This window comes from Bos taurus, chromosome 20 (assembly GCF_002263795.3).
Source record: "Bos taurus isolate L1 Dominette 01449 registration number 42190680 breed Hereford chromosome 20, ARS-UCD2.0, whole genome shotgun sequence".
Taxonomy (NCBI): Eukaryota; Metazoa; Chordata; class Mammalia; order Artiodactyla; family Bovidae; genus Bos; species Bos taurus.
Window position 1 is genome coordinate 1,103,647 of NC_037347.1, and position 14,608 is coordinate 1,118,254.

General features: G+C 46.0%; 1 protein-coding gene across 4 annotated transcripts in view; it reads right to left on the bottom strand.

Annotated features, from left to right (window-relative positions):
• SLIT3 (slit guidance ligand 3) overlaps positions 1 to 14,608 on the bottom strand; it is a 758,707-nt gene that overhangs the window by 660,678 nt on the left and 83,421 nt on the right. For 3 of the 4 annotated variants that reach the window (XM_059878791.1, XM_024981391.2, XM_059878790.1), the window contains exon 2: positions 4,571 to 4,642. The exons of the other annotated variant lie outside the window; for it this stretch is intronic. Coding sequence is in view for 2 of the 3 variants with exons in the window: in XM_024981391.2 (XP_024837159.1) it covers positions 4,571 to 4,642 (72 nt within the window). In the remaining variant the exon portion in view is untranslated. The remainder of the gene's footprint in view (positions 1 to 4,570; positions 4,643 to 14,608) is intronic. 4 annotated transcript variants of the gene reach the window in all.

Below are 14,608 nucleotides of genomic sequence, written 5' to 3' on the forward strand. Positions count from 1 at the left end.
TCAGCTAAAAAGAATAGATTGAGAGGAAATATGGTTTAAACGTCAGGATATTTTATTGGTGTGAGTTAGAAAACATTTCAGCTATTCCACGCAGCAGATTCTTTCACACTAATAAAGGGCCACTTGAATGGATTGTCTTTGAGCTGCTAAGGAAGATAATGAAACACAGTGCATTAACAGAGTCTAGGAGGTGAGGGGAGGGGGGGATTTTGGCACAGCTTATCAAAATAAGAAGAATGTACCAATTAACTGCAAAGATAAACTGTGGTCAAAGGAAACTTGTAGACCATCCAGAGGATATTAATATGATCTTTTGTGATTATTTTAAACTTTCTATTTGCAGACAGCAGATATGGAAATTGGAATTTTTATTACATCTTTCTGATGTAATGGTAAGAAAATCAAAGCATTATTTTTGACTTTGTTAGAAAAATGAAGCATTAGCTGTGATTTCTGACTTGTATGAAAGGAAATCTCCCACAGATGCAAGAGAAAGAAATGGAAAAAATAGAGGAATGTCTCTTCTTTAAGCTGGTAAATGATCTGGAATCAGCAGTTTACTGCCTATATCTCTTAAATAAAAATCACCTTAACACTGAGCCATGAAACTCCCCCACCTTTATCCCAATCTCAATTCTGATCCACACACTTGTCAGAGCTGCCAGTCATTTGACAGACACATGACTGCTTGGGGCAAAAGAAAGACTTGACAGAGGGTAGGGCCTTCCCCCCCGGGGATGGTGGGAGGACGGTATACTGGCCCAAGACCAGAGAACATGTGGAGGGAGCAGCACCTGCTAGCTGGAGGCCCAGTGCTTGGGTCCCAGCACCCCGCCCCCTGGTGCTCGGGGGAGCTCGGCTCAGTCACCTGCATGCCAGTGCTGCATTTATAAATGGCTAGGCTATTACCTTGCTGGTTTCCCGAACTTTCTATAACATAAACGAACAGAGGCACTGCATGGAGGTTAGAAAGCACACATTCTGGCTTCTGAGTCCCCCTCCTTCCGTTCCCTGCTCTGCAGAGTTGGGACCACTTAAGCTATCTGTGCCTCTGTTTCCTCTGGGCAGATAAGCATTAGTAACTACGTAACAGAGCTTAGTCTGTGGAAGGCATCACAGATACGTCAGTTATTATCATCATCATATTTACTTCTCAATCAGGAAAACATGAAAAAACAATGCAAGTGATGTTCCACAGGCTTCAGTGAGAATAAACAGACTGTTTACGAATACATCAAAACCATAAGGTATTACGAGGGTTAGGACTTCTAACTACTTATGAGTCAAACTGTATGTTCCCCAAATTCATATGTTAAAGACTTAATTTCCAATAAATCAGAATGTGGCCTTATTTGGATACAGGGTCTTTACTGAGTAGTCAAGTTAAAATGAGGTCATTACATGATTGCCCTGGCGGTCCAGTGGTTAGGACTCCGTGCTTCCAAGGCAGGGGGCATGGCGTGGCCAATGGGCCAAAGAACTAAATAGACATTTCTCCAAAGAAGACATACAGATGGCTAACAAACACATGAAAAGATGCTCAACATCACTCATTGTCAGAGAAATGCAAATCAAAACCACTATGAGGTACCATTTCACGTCAGTCAGAATGGCTGCAATCCATAAGTCTACAAGCAATAAATGCTGGAGAGGGTGTGGAGAATAGGGAACCCTCTTACACTGTTGGTGGGAATGCAAACTAGTACAGCCACTATGGAGAACAGTGTGGAGATTCCTTAAAAAACTGGAAATAGAACTGCCTTATGATCCAGCAATCCCACTGCTGGGCATACACACTGAGGAAACCAGAAGGGAAAGAGACACGTGTACCCCAATGTTCATCGCAGCACTGTTTATAATAGCCAGGACATGGAAGCAACCTAGATGCCCATCAGCAGATGAATGGATAAGAAAGCTGTGGTACATATACACAATGGAGTATTACTCAGCCATTAAAAAGAATACATTTGAATCAGTTCTAATGAGATGGATGAAACTGGAACCTATTATACAGAGTGAAGTAAGCCAGAAAGAAAAACACCAATACAGTATACTAACACATATATATGGAATTTAGAAAGATGGTAACAATAACCCTGTGTAAGAGACAGCAAAAGAGACACTGATGTATAGATCAGTCTTATGGACTCTGTGGGAGAGGGAGAGGGTGGGGAGATTTGGGAGAATAGCATTGAAACCTGTATAATATCATGTATGAAACGAGTCGCCAGTCCAGGTTTGATACACGGTACTGGATGCTTGGGGCTGGTGCACTGGGATGACCCAGAGGGAGGGTGGGGGTGGGGAGGAGGGAGGAGGGTTCAGGATGGGGAACACGGGTATACCTGTGGCGGATTCATTTCGATGTTTGGCAAAACTAATACAATATTGTAAAGTTTAAAAATAAAAAAAATAAAAAAAAAAAAGTTAGGTCATTAGGATGAACCCTAATCCAATCTGACAAGTATCCTTATACAAAGGAGAAATTTGGCCACAGAGATAGACATGCCTAAAGGGAAGACAATGTGGAGAGACCTGGAAACAACTGTCTCAAAGCCAGAAAACTCCTGAGGCCACCAGACGTTAGAAGAGAGGCCACACTAGACCCTTCCTCCACAGTCCATGACAGAAGCTTACTCTGCCAGCACCTTGATTCTGGACTTCTCATCTCCAGAAATGTGAGACCGTAAACTTCTGTTGTTTAAGTCACCTAGGATATGGTGCTTCCCTGGTGGCTCAGACAGTAAAGAATCTGCCTGCAATGCAGGAGACATGGATTTGATCCCTGAGTCGGGAAGATCCCCTGGAGAAGGGCATGGCAACCCACTCCAGTATTCTTGCCTGGAGAGTCCCACGGACAGAGGAGACTGGAGGGCTACAGTCTACGGGGTTGCAAAGAGTGGGGCATGACTGACAGACTTTGTAATAGCAGCCCTCAAAAACTAATACACTATTCACTCCCTAGTTTACAGACAAGAAAACTGAGGCCCAGAAGCGTACAGTGATCTGCTCAAGGTCACGTGGGTAGTAAATTCCAAGTCAGGACCAGAACCTACTATTTCTGGCCTGCAGAATAAAATGCACTGTATTAAGGGCTGGTAGTAAAAAGAAGGAGGTGGCTTTAGATACCAAGACTTTAGCTACAACTTCTAGTAAAAATCTGCCAGTAAAGATTCCAGGACATAACAAACATCAGGCTGCACTCTTGGTCTGGAACCTCACTTACAGGTCAAAATCACCTTCTGAGTCAGGAAGGAAAGAGGTCCAATGGCTCTTCTCTGGTACTTCTGATCATCTGAGATCCATCAGTGGACATGCATTTAGGTAGCTTCTTATCATTCATATTTAGGGGTGGGTGAAAGTGTCCGACATGCAGCAATGAGGCCTAACATTTCTTGCTCCCCCGCTGCACCAGTGCCCACCTCAAGTCTTCCTACCTGTCTGTGCAGCAGCACGTGTTCAGTAAGTGCCCTGACCCTGTCTGACTCCCCACTCCTTCCTCCCCTTCTCTCCATTAAGCAACAAGATAAATAACTTTTGTCCAGACTGATGTTTTTTTTTTTCTTTTCAGCATGAAAAATTTACAAATCTATTGCAGGAAAGCCCAGAAAACATTTAATAAAATAGAAAGCTTTGTTGAATTATCCTAACAAAATGTCCAATTTAAAATTAGTGTAATACTCTTACATAAAATAATAATTGGTCTTATATCAAGTAACAGAACAGTAAAAAATGCCCACTTTAATAAGATGATGATAAAAGACATGAGATAAGGAGGTTAATATATGGTCGGCCTTCTTCTGTTTATCACTGGACAATGTATTCAACGAAACGGAAGTCCTAGAATAAGTTTTGAGAGCCTATTCTTCTATGTGCAGATATTTTCAGTTGTTGAAATTCATGTAGTAAGTTGAAGTTTTATGGCTACATTATAGCTATTTTTGGATCAACAACATTCTGGTTATTCTAAAAATATCAAAATAAGAACAGTTGTTGATTAATTCTAATTTACTCACAATTTCCTTAAATCTACTTAAAAGTCAATGAATTCTTACTTTTTCCATTCTCTATGCACCCGTTACATTTTTTTTCCTTTTTTCGGGAAGAGCTCATGTTTCTTTTTAGTACTTCCCTTTTTCCAGGTGTCGTGCTAAAGAGGTATGTGTTGTTCCACTTAGTCCTCGCAACTTCAGAACATAGACAAGGGTTTGCTCTTTAATGCACAGGCTGGAGAAGACATCATAACCTCTACAGAAGGGAAGCATGGTGAGCCAACATGACCCTGCTGCCATCCTAAAAGCTGGGCACAATGGTTTATTCATGGATCGCCTTCTGTTTTCCCTGTCACTAGAACAGACTTCTTCCATCAGTCTAGTCCAGCCCACAGCACAGAGACACAGAACGAGACAGCTGAGGAAGGAAACCCGGGTATGCAACGCAGGGCTTTCTGCTGCAGAAGGCTGAGTTCTAGTTGCCCAGCGCTGGAAGATGTGATGTCAGGGCAGTGGGACATTTCACGAGGCTGAAGAGCTGAGGGTGAAAATGCACTGGAGAGCCTCATGCTACTTACAAGACGCGGAGGTTCTTAAGTCCAGCAAAATCCGTCTTGGTGATCCTAGTGATATTATTTCTGTCCAGGTCACTGCAATAGAGAACAAATTTGGGTCAGTTTTTTGCAGGTTACAATTATGGTCTATTTAACCCAGACTGGCTCAGGCTGGAGGAAGGCACTTTCAATGATTAATGATATTCCCTAGAGCATGCCCAACCAGGCTGAAGGACACTGTATGGAGTAAGCTAGCCATTATGTACTCTTGCCTGGAAATCCCACGGACGGAGGATCCTGGTAGGCTGCAGTCCATGGGGTCGCTAAGAGTTGGACACGACTGAGCGACTTCACTTTCACTTTTCACTTTCATGCATTGGAGAAGGAAATGGCAACCCACTCCAGTGTTCTTGCCTGGAGAATCCCAGGGATGGGGGAGCCTGGTGGGCTGCCGTCTATGGGTCACACAGAGCCGGGCACAACTGAAGTGACTTAGGAGCAGTAGCAGCCATTATGTACGTAGTAGAGCCTGGTATGTTCAGCTGCCTGGCTTCTGTTGCCCCTTCTTCAGATAACAAATTTTTTCTTTGGAAGCTTCCCGGCCCTGATATAATACAAGTGAGGCTGATCCCTCTTCCCAGCTCTAAGGATGGGCACTTGATCCAGGCCAGGCTTACAAGCATATTAACTCCCTGTGACCACAGTAACTGTTTCAGAAGTACATGTGTGACTCAAATTCCCAATAGCTTTCTCTCCACTGTAGCTGCCAGAAGCCATTGAGCTGTACCATGAAGAGAGAACTTTCCAGATGCAGATGAAAAGAGCCTGGTTCCTGGTGCTTATCCTGTGAGTAGCTGGATCCACCCATGCCTGATACCAGATCCCTCTGTATTTTGAGATTATGTGAGCCAATCTATCTTTTCTCCCTTATATTTTGTCCTAAATCAGTTTGAATTGAATTTTCTATCACCTGAAATCAAAAGAATCTTGACTACTTTGGTACCCATCCAGGTACTTGCTGATTTGCCAGCTAATCTGCAGACTCTCTGAGGGCAAAGACCATATCTCATTTAACTCCATAACCCAACATAGCAGAACATATGCCTGGCAAAAGTAATCTCAAACAACAGGTAAAGACAGCTACATGGACTACTCTGGCCCCAGCTTGTAGGCTGAAGCTCCTGAAAAAGGTCCCAAAGAGAAGAATGTACCATGGAAGAGCTCCAAGCATTATGTAGTATTGGTGTCAGGGAGAAGGAGGCCCCTTAGGTGGCAGAAAACCAAGATTAGGGAAAAGTCAAAGTCAAGAATGAACCTGTTAACAATCGTATAAATATCGTGTCCACTAAAATTATCTAAGAAGATAGGATTTTTTTAAAAAGACCATGGATAATATGTTACAGTTCTTAATAATGAAGCCTGAGCAATTAATTCTTATTTACCATGCCTTACTGATGAGAAACTTTTCAGGATTTTGGCCAAGTTGGAATCTCAACAAGGTATTTATAAATTGGCTTTGCATCCCTCCAGAACACTCAGGTACTGAGAAGCCATTTTCCCAGTGGCAGATCCCATCCATACATTCATGAATTCTTTTTTTCTCCTAGTCAGGTTCTAAACCTTGCTATTATGCCTCAGAAAGACCAGTGAGTTCTCAAGTTGCATAAAGTGACAAGGGAAACAATTTTCATATTCTAGCACTTTGTATAAGGAAAAATCAAGTTTGAGGAGGGATTACTCTTCTAATTTAAAGAATCATGTTCTGTGCTATGCTTAGTCGCTCAATCATGTCCAATTCTTTGTGACTGTAGCCCGCCAGGCTCCTCTGTTCAAGGGATTCTTCAGGCAAGAATACTGGAGTGTGTTTTCATGCCCTCCTCCAGGGTATCTTCCCAACCCAAGGATCGAACCCAGGTCTCCCACATTGCAGGTTCTTTACCATCTAAGCCACCACAGAAGCCCACTGAAATAAAAATGAAATGACTCCTTAGGCCACCTCCCTGGGGAACCACCTCCCTCCCTCATCCAGCTTTCCTCTATCTAAAGTAACAATCATTTAGGCCATTACAGAATATTGAGCATAGTTCCCTGTGCTATACAGAAGGTCTTTGCTGGTTATCTATTTTATTTTACATTTTTATGGTTATCTATTTTCAGTTCAGTTCAGTCACTCAGTCATGTCCAACTGTTTGCAATCCCAAGGACTGCAGCATGCCAGCCCTCCCCGTCCATCACCAACTCCCGGAGCCTGCTCAAACCCATGTCCATTGAGTCGGTGACACCATCCAACCATCTCATCCTCTACCATCCCCTTCTCCTCCTACCTTCAATCTTTTCCAGCATCAGGGTCTTTTCCATGAGTCAATTCTTTGCATCAGGTGGCCAAAGTACTGGAGCTTCAGCTTCAGGATCAGTCCTTCCAAGGAATAATCAGGATTGATTTACTTTATGATTGACTGGTTTAAATATCCTGAATATTCCTTGGAAGGACCAACACTGAAGCTGAAGCACCAATACTTTGGCCAACTGATGCGAAGAGCCAACTCACTGGAAAAGACCCTGATGCTGGGAAGGACTGAAGGAGGGAGGAGAAAGGGATGACAGAAGATGAGATGGTTGGATGGCATTACCAACTCAATGGACAGAAGTTTGAGCAAACTCTGGGAGATAGTGAAGGACAGGGAAGCCTGGTGTGCTGCAGTTCATAGGGTCACAGAGTCAGACATGACTGAAAACAATAAATTTAAATACAGTAATGTATATACATTACTTCCAGCCCCTCCTCTGAGAAAAGTAAAGTAACAAAGTTTGTTCTTAAATAGCTTGTGATGGAGAAAGGCTGTATTTAGACTTTTCAGACTAAGCTGAGGCTCGCCAAGGAAGAGCAAGAGTTACACAGGGAAATAAAGAACAGTTGTTCGTGCGAGGACTGGACACTAGCACGCAGACAGGCATGAGGGTGTGCTCATCCTCACCCCGAGTTCCTTCTTCCCTCCCATCTCAACGGAATGGGTGCCTGGGGACCGTGACCACTGTGAATGCGGCAGTGCAACCAAGGCTTTAATTACCAGGACACAGCATGGCATCTCAGCAGCCTGCGTTACTGGCTGTGGCACTGGTATTTCCAATGAACATTTATTTATGAAGGGGCACAAAGTGTGTGGCTGAAATGCTGAGGACTTGGGGACAAGAGTTCAGGTGGGGACTGTGGGGTTGGCTCAGGCACAGAGTCAGTGCCTGGGAGGCCAAGCTTCAGAGGGAAGCAACCATGAGTTTGAATGCCTGTACTGCCATGTACTAAGTGACTTATAGGCAGTTCATGTCATCTCCAAGGCTCAGTTTCTCCATCAACAAAATGAGGGGGACAGTCTCAACCTCAAGAGTTTTCATGATGCTTAAATGAGATGATGCACACACAGTGCTTATGAGGCACTTGTTAAATACTCAATCCTGAAACCTGTCGGTACTATAATTAGTTGAATCACATCCCCCAACCCTCCCATTCTCTCAGCCTCCCCCGACAAACTTCCACTCTGAAATTTCAGCACACCGAGAGCAGAGGACTGTCCCAGCCCAAATTATGTGCCTTAGAGATGAATCCTGGGATTGCCCAAGAGACTCTGCTGGTGTGCTCTTTTCCATTAGGGGAAAAGTGGGGTGCACTTTATGGCTAATAAATCTTAACAGAAAGACAGGACCCAGAGTGGTCCCCTCCAGCTGCCCCTCCCTTGCAGCCTGCCTATGACACCTAATTCTCTGGTATCTGGCTGCAGACAGAGGGTAGGGAGAGAGCTGAGTGGTTCATCTGCCCCCAGCACTCTACCCTGCCTAATGCACACACTTCCACAGGTCAGACAGCACACAGGCTTGAGGAGGCACAGGTCAGGGTTCAAGTCTCTCTCCCATTCCCCACTCCGAGCTACATGAGTTTGAGTACCTTACTTAAACTCTCTGAGCCTCCACGTTTTATGTAACCCTCTCCTACTTGCAACTTCCCCAGTGGCTCAGTGGTAAAGAATCCACCTGTAACACAGGAGCCTCAGGAGACATGGATTCGATCCCTGGGTAGGGAAGATCCCTTGGAGGAGGGCATGGCAACTCACTCCAGTATTCTTGCCTGGAGAATCCCATGGACAGTGGAGCCTGGGAGGCTCTACAGTCCATGGGCTCACAAAGAGTTGGACACGACTAAAGCAACTTAGCACATAAGCATGCTCCTACTTGAAGATCTCGAAACTGTGAGGAGGACAGAGCCTGGACTACCAGCTTCTTGGCTGAAAATGGGAACGAAAGAAACTGATGCTGAGAAAAGGCTGCCCTGCCTCATATGCTCGTTCCGTCCTCAGCCTGCTCATCCCAGGCCAGGCTCCTCTGGACCTTCAGCCATATGTCTCAGCCTTCAGCTTTGTTCTTTGAGGAAATCAGTCTACTTTAGCCCAGTATGAGTTCTGGACCATGTGCAGGATGAATGATCCCATCTGGGATGATGCTAGATGGGGACACCATTACAGTGTCTAGATGGGAGATGGGGAAGTGGGGCCTTCTCAAAACACGTCTACAAAGAGTTTCTTTGATACACTTGCCTTCAAGAGATGAAGTCTATGCCCCCTTGCCTTGAACCTGAGCAGGCCTTTGTGACTGTGTGACTGTGTGACTGTGTGACTGTGTGACTGTGACTAGGCAAACAGGACTATGGCAGGAGCGATGCTGCAGAACTTCTGAGCTAGATCGGAAGAGGCAGTAAGTGACTGACTGGCTCCTTCTTTGAGCACTTGCATTAGAGCCTGAGATGCCGTGTGAGAAGATCAGAAGACCCGGAGTCCCCACTGGTGAGATCATGTGAGGGGACCAGAGAGACAGAGAGATCTCTGTGGAGCCCCGGCTGGTCCAGCCCTGGCTGTTTTGAGTCTTTCCTGCTTAAAGGTCAGATGTGTTAAGTGCAGACACCTCTGAGATTCCAGCCCAGCTACCACCTGACTGTAACTTATGAGAAACTCAGATCACCCAGCTGAACCATTCCTGAACTCCGAGTCATAGAAACCATAAGAGACAATACTAAAGCAAGTGTGTATCTTAAGCCATTATGTTTTAGAGTTACTCATTTTGCAACTATAGAGAGATGGAAGAGAAATATTTAATGTATGAATATTTAATTGACCATAAAAAATGGAACTCCATTTACATGACTTTCAATGGTGTGTTCTTTTGGAGACTTGCCTGTCATTCTTGAGATCCTTGGTCCTGTCATCGTGGCCAGTGATGGCTTAGAAGGGCCAAAGGCACATGTTGTTCTAGGGATGAGGTAAGAACTGGCCCTTCTCTCAGGCTCTGAGAAGTAAAGGCTGCATGATTAGGGTTGCCCATCTCTCTAAGTGGGGCTTAGGATGCCATGGGAATCATCATGGTATTATATTAGCAATCAAAAAATGTCATTGCCATTCACTGAACACTGGGGCACAGACTGGGAAGTCATTCACCAGGCCATTTTCCTACGTCTGATGCATACAGACAGGCCTCATTTCACAGCTTCCCGTGCAGGTAGGTGTAACCATGTGACTGCGATTTCATCACTATTACATGAGTGAAAGGGTTCACTGCTCAGTTGTGTCTGACTCTTTGTGACCCCATGGACTAATAGCCCACCAGGCTCCTCAGTCCATGGGATTCTCCAGGCAACAATACTGGAGTAAGTGTCACATGAACAGAAGTAATATATGCCACTTTTAGGCCTGATCCATAAAACCTCCCACCTCCACATTCTTTATTTTTCCTCATCTTGGACTAGATTCAATCGATCCAGTGGAGAACTCCAAGTGTGGCAGACAGCAAAAGCCCAAGACCCTGAAGAACTGCGGAACACAGACTTTTCTCCCGTCCCTCCGTTTACCCACATTAGATTCAGACATGTTCAAGAAATAACTCTTAAGTGACTGAAACTTTGGGACTTAGAGTCAGGAGCTTTTTATTCTTTATATTTCCTTCTCTTTACAACAGTTCTGGAAGGTATGAACTACTACCTTCAGTAGACAAAATACTAAAGATTAGCTTTAAAAAGAGCTGATACTTGTTGAGCCAAACAATGCACCAAGCTTCCCTGGCAGCTCAGAGGGTAAAGCGTCTGCCTACAATGCGGGAGACCCGGGTTCGATCCCTGGGTCCGGAAGATCCCCTGGAGAAGGAAATGGCAACCCACTCCAGTACTCTTGTCTGGAAAATCCCATGGACTGAGAAGCCTGGTAGGCTACAGTCCATGGGGTCGCAAAGAGTCGGACACGACTCAGCGACCTCACTTCACTTCAATCCAGTCAGCAATCATACGTAGTAGGTACATTTACTATCCCACTTTTCACATGATAAAGCACCCTAGCTTAGAAGATTTTATCCATAAATTAACTTTCCACAAGGTCAAACAAGCAGTAAGTGGCAAGGCTGGGATTTGAACCCAGGCTCCCTGAACGCAGAGATCATGTTTTTAACCATCACATCATGCTGCACAACTCCAACTAGGATCTAAGCATTTTCTACTTCATCAGGGTGTGTGTGTGTTCAGTGGCACCCAACTCTTTGAAACCCTATGGACTGTAGTCTGCCATGCTCCTCTGTCTGTGGGACTATCCATGCAGGAATACTGGAGAGGGCTGCCATTTACTTCTCCAGGGGATCTTCCTGACCCAGAGACTGAACCTGCGTCTCTTGCATCTCCTGTGTTGGCAGGCAGATTCTTTACCAATTACACCACCAAGAAAAACTAATGAATAAATAAACAACAGAACAGAATTTATCATCACATGTCTTAAGGAAAGTGAAGGGATACCCCTAGTGGCTTTGCTGCTCCCCACTCCAGCCAAGATGGTGCACACTTTTATCCCATCTTCCCATGAGACCTGAGCTGGTGGGAGTGCTGAGCCCCCTTGCAAACTACAGGGGGACATGCGTTCTTGCTGCTCTTGCCCACGTCTGGTTTCTACCGTGTTCCGTATCACCCACCATGTTGCTTTTCTACTTAGGCATCACCACGGTAAACCCTTGCATTGTTGCTCCCCACCCCCGTCAGTGACTCATAAAGCCATGCTGTGACTTGGAGCTCTATGCTGCTTCTCACATCTGTTTGACACCTTGGGTGGGGTGGAGAGGAAGAGTAATTCAGAATAACACTGGAAAGAATGAAACAGTAATGTTCTAGGGCAGACCACTGTCCTTATCTTGGCACGTGTACATCCATCCTTCTTTTGATTAACCCTGTGGCATTCTTGCAGCACTTTCTTTTTGTCATTTGGGGGATGAAGAAAGGAGCAAAACCCAACCCCAGCACAGGGGTGGAGAAACAGGGCTTCAGCTGTAAATTCAGGAGAGGAGCGTTTGAGTCCTCGCTTTCTCACTTCCGGGCTATGTGACTTTGAGAAAGTCACTTGACCTTACTGGGCCTCAGTTGTTGGTACTGTTGTTGAGACGTTTATAAAGTATGACCCAAAGTGCCAGCTCTACAGGGTTACTATGAGATTCAAGAGACAAAGTACGTGAGGAAGTGCTTTCTACACAGTATTTGGAGTGGTTAAGTTTTCATCCACACCATCGATGGGTCGGAGAGGATGCAGAGGTATAGGTTAGGACTGGCTTCACCAAAGATGTTCATCTGTGATGGTGAAACATACAGAATCAGAGAATACACCATCAGTTCAGACCAGACTTTAAGACTACCAGCCCTCTGTATGGGCTTCCCAGGTGGCTCAGGGGTAACGAACTTGCCTGACAATGCAGGCGATGTTGTTCAATCCCTGGGTTGGAAAGATCCCCTGGAGGAAAAAATGGCAACCCACTCCGGGATTCTTGCCCAGGAAATCCCGTGGACAGAGAAGCTTGGCAGGCTACAGTTCACGGGGTCACAAAAGGCTAGACACCGCTGAGGGACAGAGCACGCACACAGGCGAGCATGCCATCTGCGTGATCAGGACACGCACAGTGCCGCCTTCTGCGTGCCAGGAGAGAAAATAAGGCCTCAACACAGGGCAAGCGTGTAAGTGCCACCCTACAACAGAGTGGCTCCCCATCACAGGGGCACACAAGTGGAGATCAGCTGTTGACTCGTGTTGGAAATGATGCCCAGAGGGTATCTGTGATGGGTAGGAAGCAAGACTCAAGATCTAGAATACCCTGACAATTTGGAGACCTATAATTCTATTTGGGGGTCCAGAACCAAGTGGGCTTAAAAGTTATGCCTTGGTCCTTGTCTTTAGAGAGCTTGCAGCCTAGCTTAGGAGACGGACTAAGACTTATGAGATACATAGAGAATGATGTAAGAATATGAAAAACTAAATGTTGAGAGATGTAATCTATTAATAGATTCTGTGGAGAGTGGGCAATCAGAGATCTGAAAGAACTGTTAGAGCAGGAACTCAGAGAGAAGACCCCTGGAGCAGACGGTGATGGAGTGTATTGGGGGTTGGGCACATGGTGACAGCAGGGGCCATGATGGGGGCCACAGAGAAGTGGAAGGTCTGAGGCCAGAGAGGGCCCATAGGCTCACGAGCCTTCAGAGGGGTGATGCGCTCACATTGAGACCCATGGCCCAGACTTCCCTGGTGGTCCAGTGGTTGAAAATCCACCTGCTGATGCTAGGGACAAGGGTTCCACTGTGGTCCAGGAAAATCCCACATGCTGTGGCACAGCTATGCCAGTGAAATCTACCTGCTGATGCTAGGGACACGGGTTCCACTGTGGTCCAGGGAAATCCCACATGCCGTGGCACAGCTATGCCAGTGAAACCCACCTGCCTATGCTAGGGACACAGGCTCCACCCCCAGTCCAGGAAAATCCCACATGCCGTGGCACAGCTATACCAGTGAAATCTACAAGCCAATGCTAGGGACATGGGTTCCACCCCAGTCCAGGAAAACCCCACATGCCGTGGCACAGCTATGCCAGTGAAATCCACCTGCTGATGCCATGGACACGGGTTCTACCGTGGTCCAGGAAAACCCCACATGCCGTGGCACAGCTATGCCACTGTGCCACAACTACTGAGGCCCACACTCTAGAGCCTGCGAGCCGCAGCTACTGAGGCCCCCTCATTCTAGAGCACGTGCTCTGCAACAAGAGAAGTCCCCATAGTGAGAAGGCCACACACTGCAACTAGAGAAATCCTGTGTGTAACAACAAAGACCCAGGGTAACCAAAAATTAAAAAAAAAAAAAAAAAAAAAATCCCATAGCCCAATCTGGGGACTCCTGCTCAGGACAGAGTAGGAGGGGCTAGAATTAAGATGTTCCTTACCTAGGCTGAACCCCTGTTTACAACCAGAAAAAAGAGGGTCTAACAAAGCCAGAAGAAGCTGGTGAGGGAGCTCTGGCCTCAGCTTGCGATTCACCTCTCTCTGCACTGGGAGGCTGGCCTTATTGGACCACACTGCAGGGCTGGCCCCTGGGCTCTCACCTCTCTTTGAGTTAAGTTGAGCAGGAGCTGGGAGAAAGGGAGCAGAGGGAAGGAGGGCATTCGTCCTCCTGGTGGGCACCCTGAGAGGTCATGCAGGTTAGCTAGCATCACCACCAAAGGTCACAGCTCCTCCTCACGACTGACCACTTCCTGCCCCAGAACACGCTGCCTCCTCTCCTCTGAGAGGCTCCATCACCTCTAGTCTTGCTTCCCTGAGCCACAGCCACACCTCTGAAATAGTCGCTTATGATGCTTTCGAACTGTGGTTCTGGAGAAGACTCTTGAGAGTCCTTTGGAATACAGAGATCAAACCAGTCAATCCTAAAGGAAATCAGTCCTGAATATTTATTAGAAGGACTGATGCTGAAGCTGAAGCCTCAATAGTTTGGCCTCCTGATGCGAAGAGCTGGCTCACTGGAAAAGACCCTGATGCTGGGAAAGGCATCAATTCAACTTTGTTTCCTAGCATGAAAGCACTGTAAAATACACAAACTAAGGGGTGTGGCTGTGCTCCAATAAAACTTTATTTACAAAACAGGGTGAAGGCTGGATTTGGCCTAGAGGTTGCAGTGTACATACTCCTGCTCCAGACGGTGCCAAAGGTGTAAGTAAAGGCTTATGGGAGCGTATAGA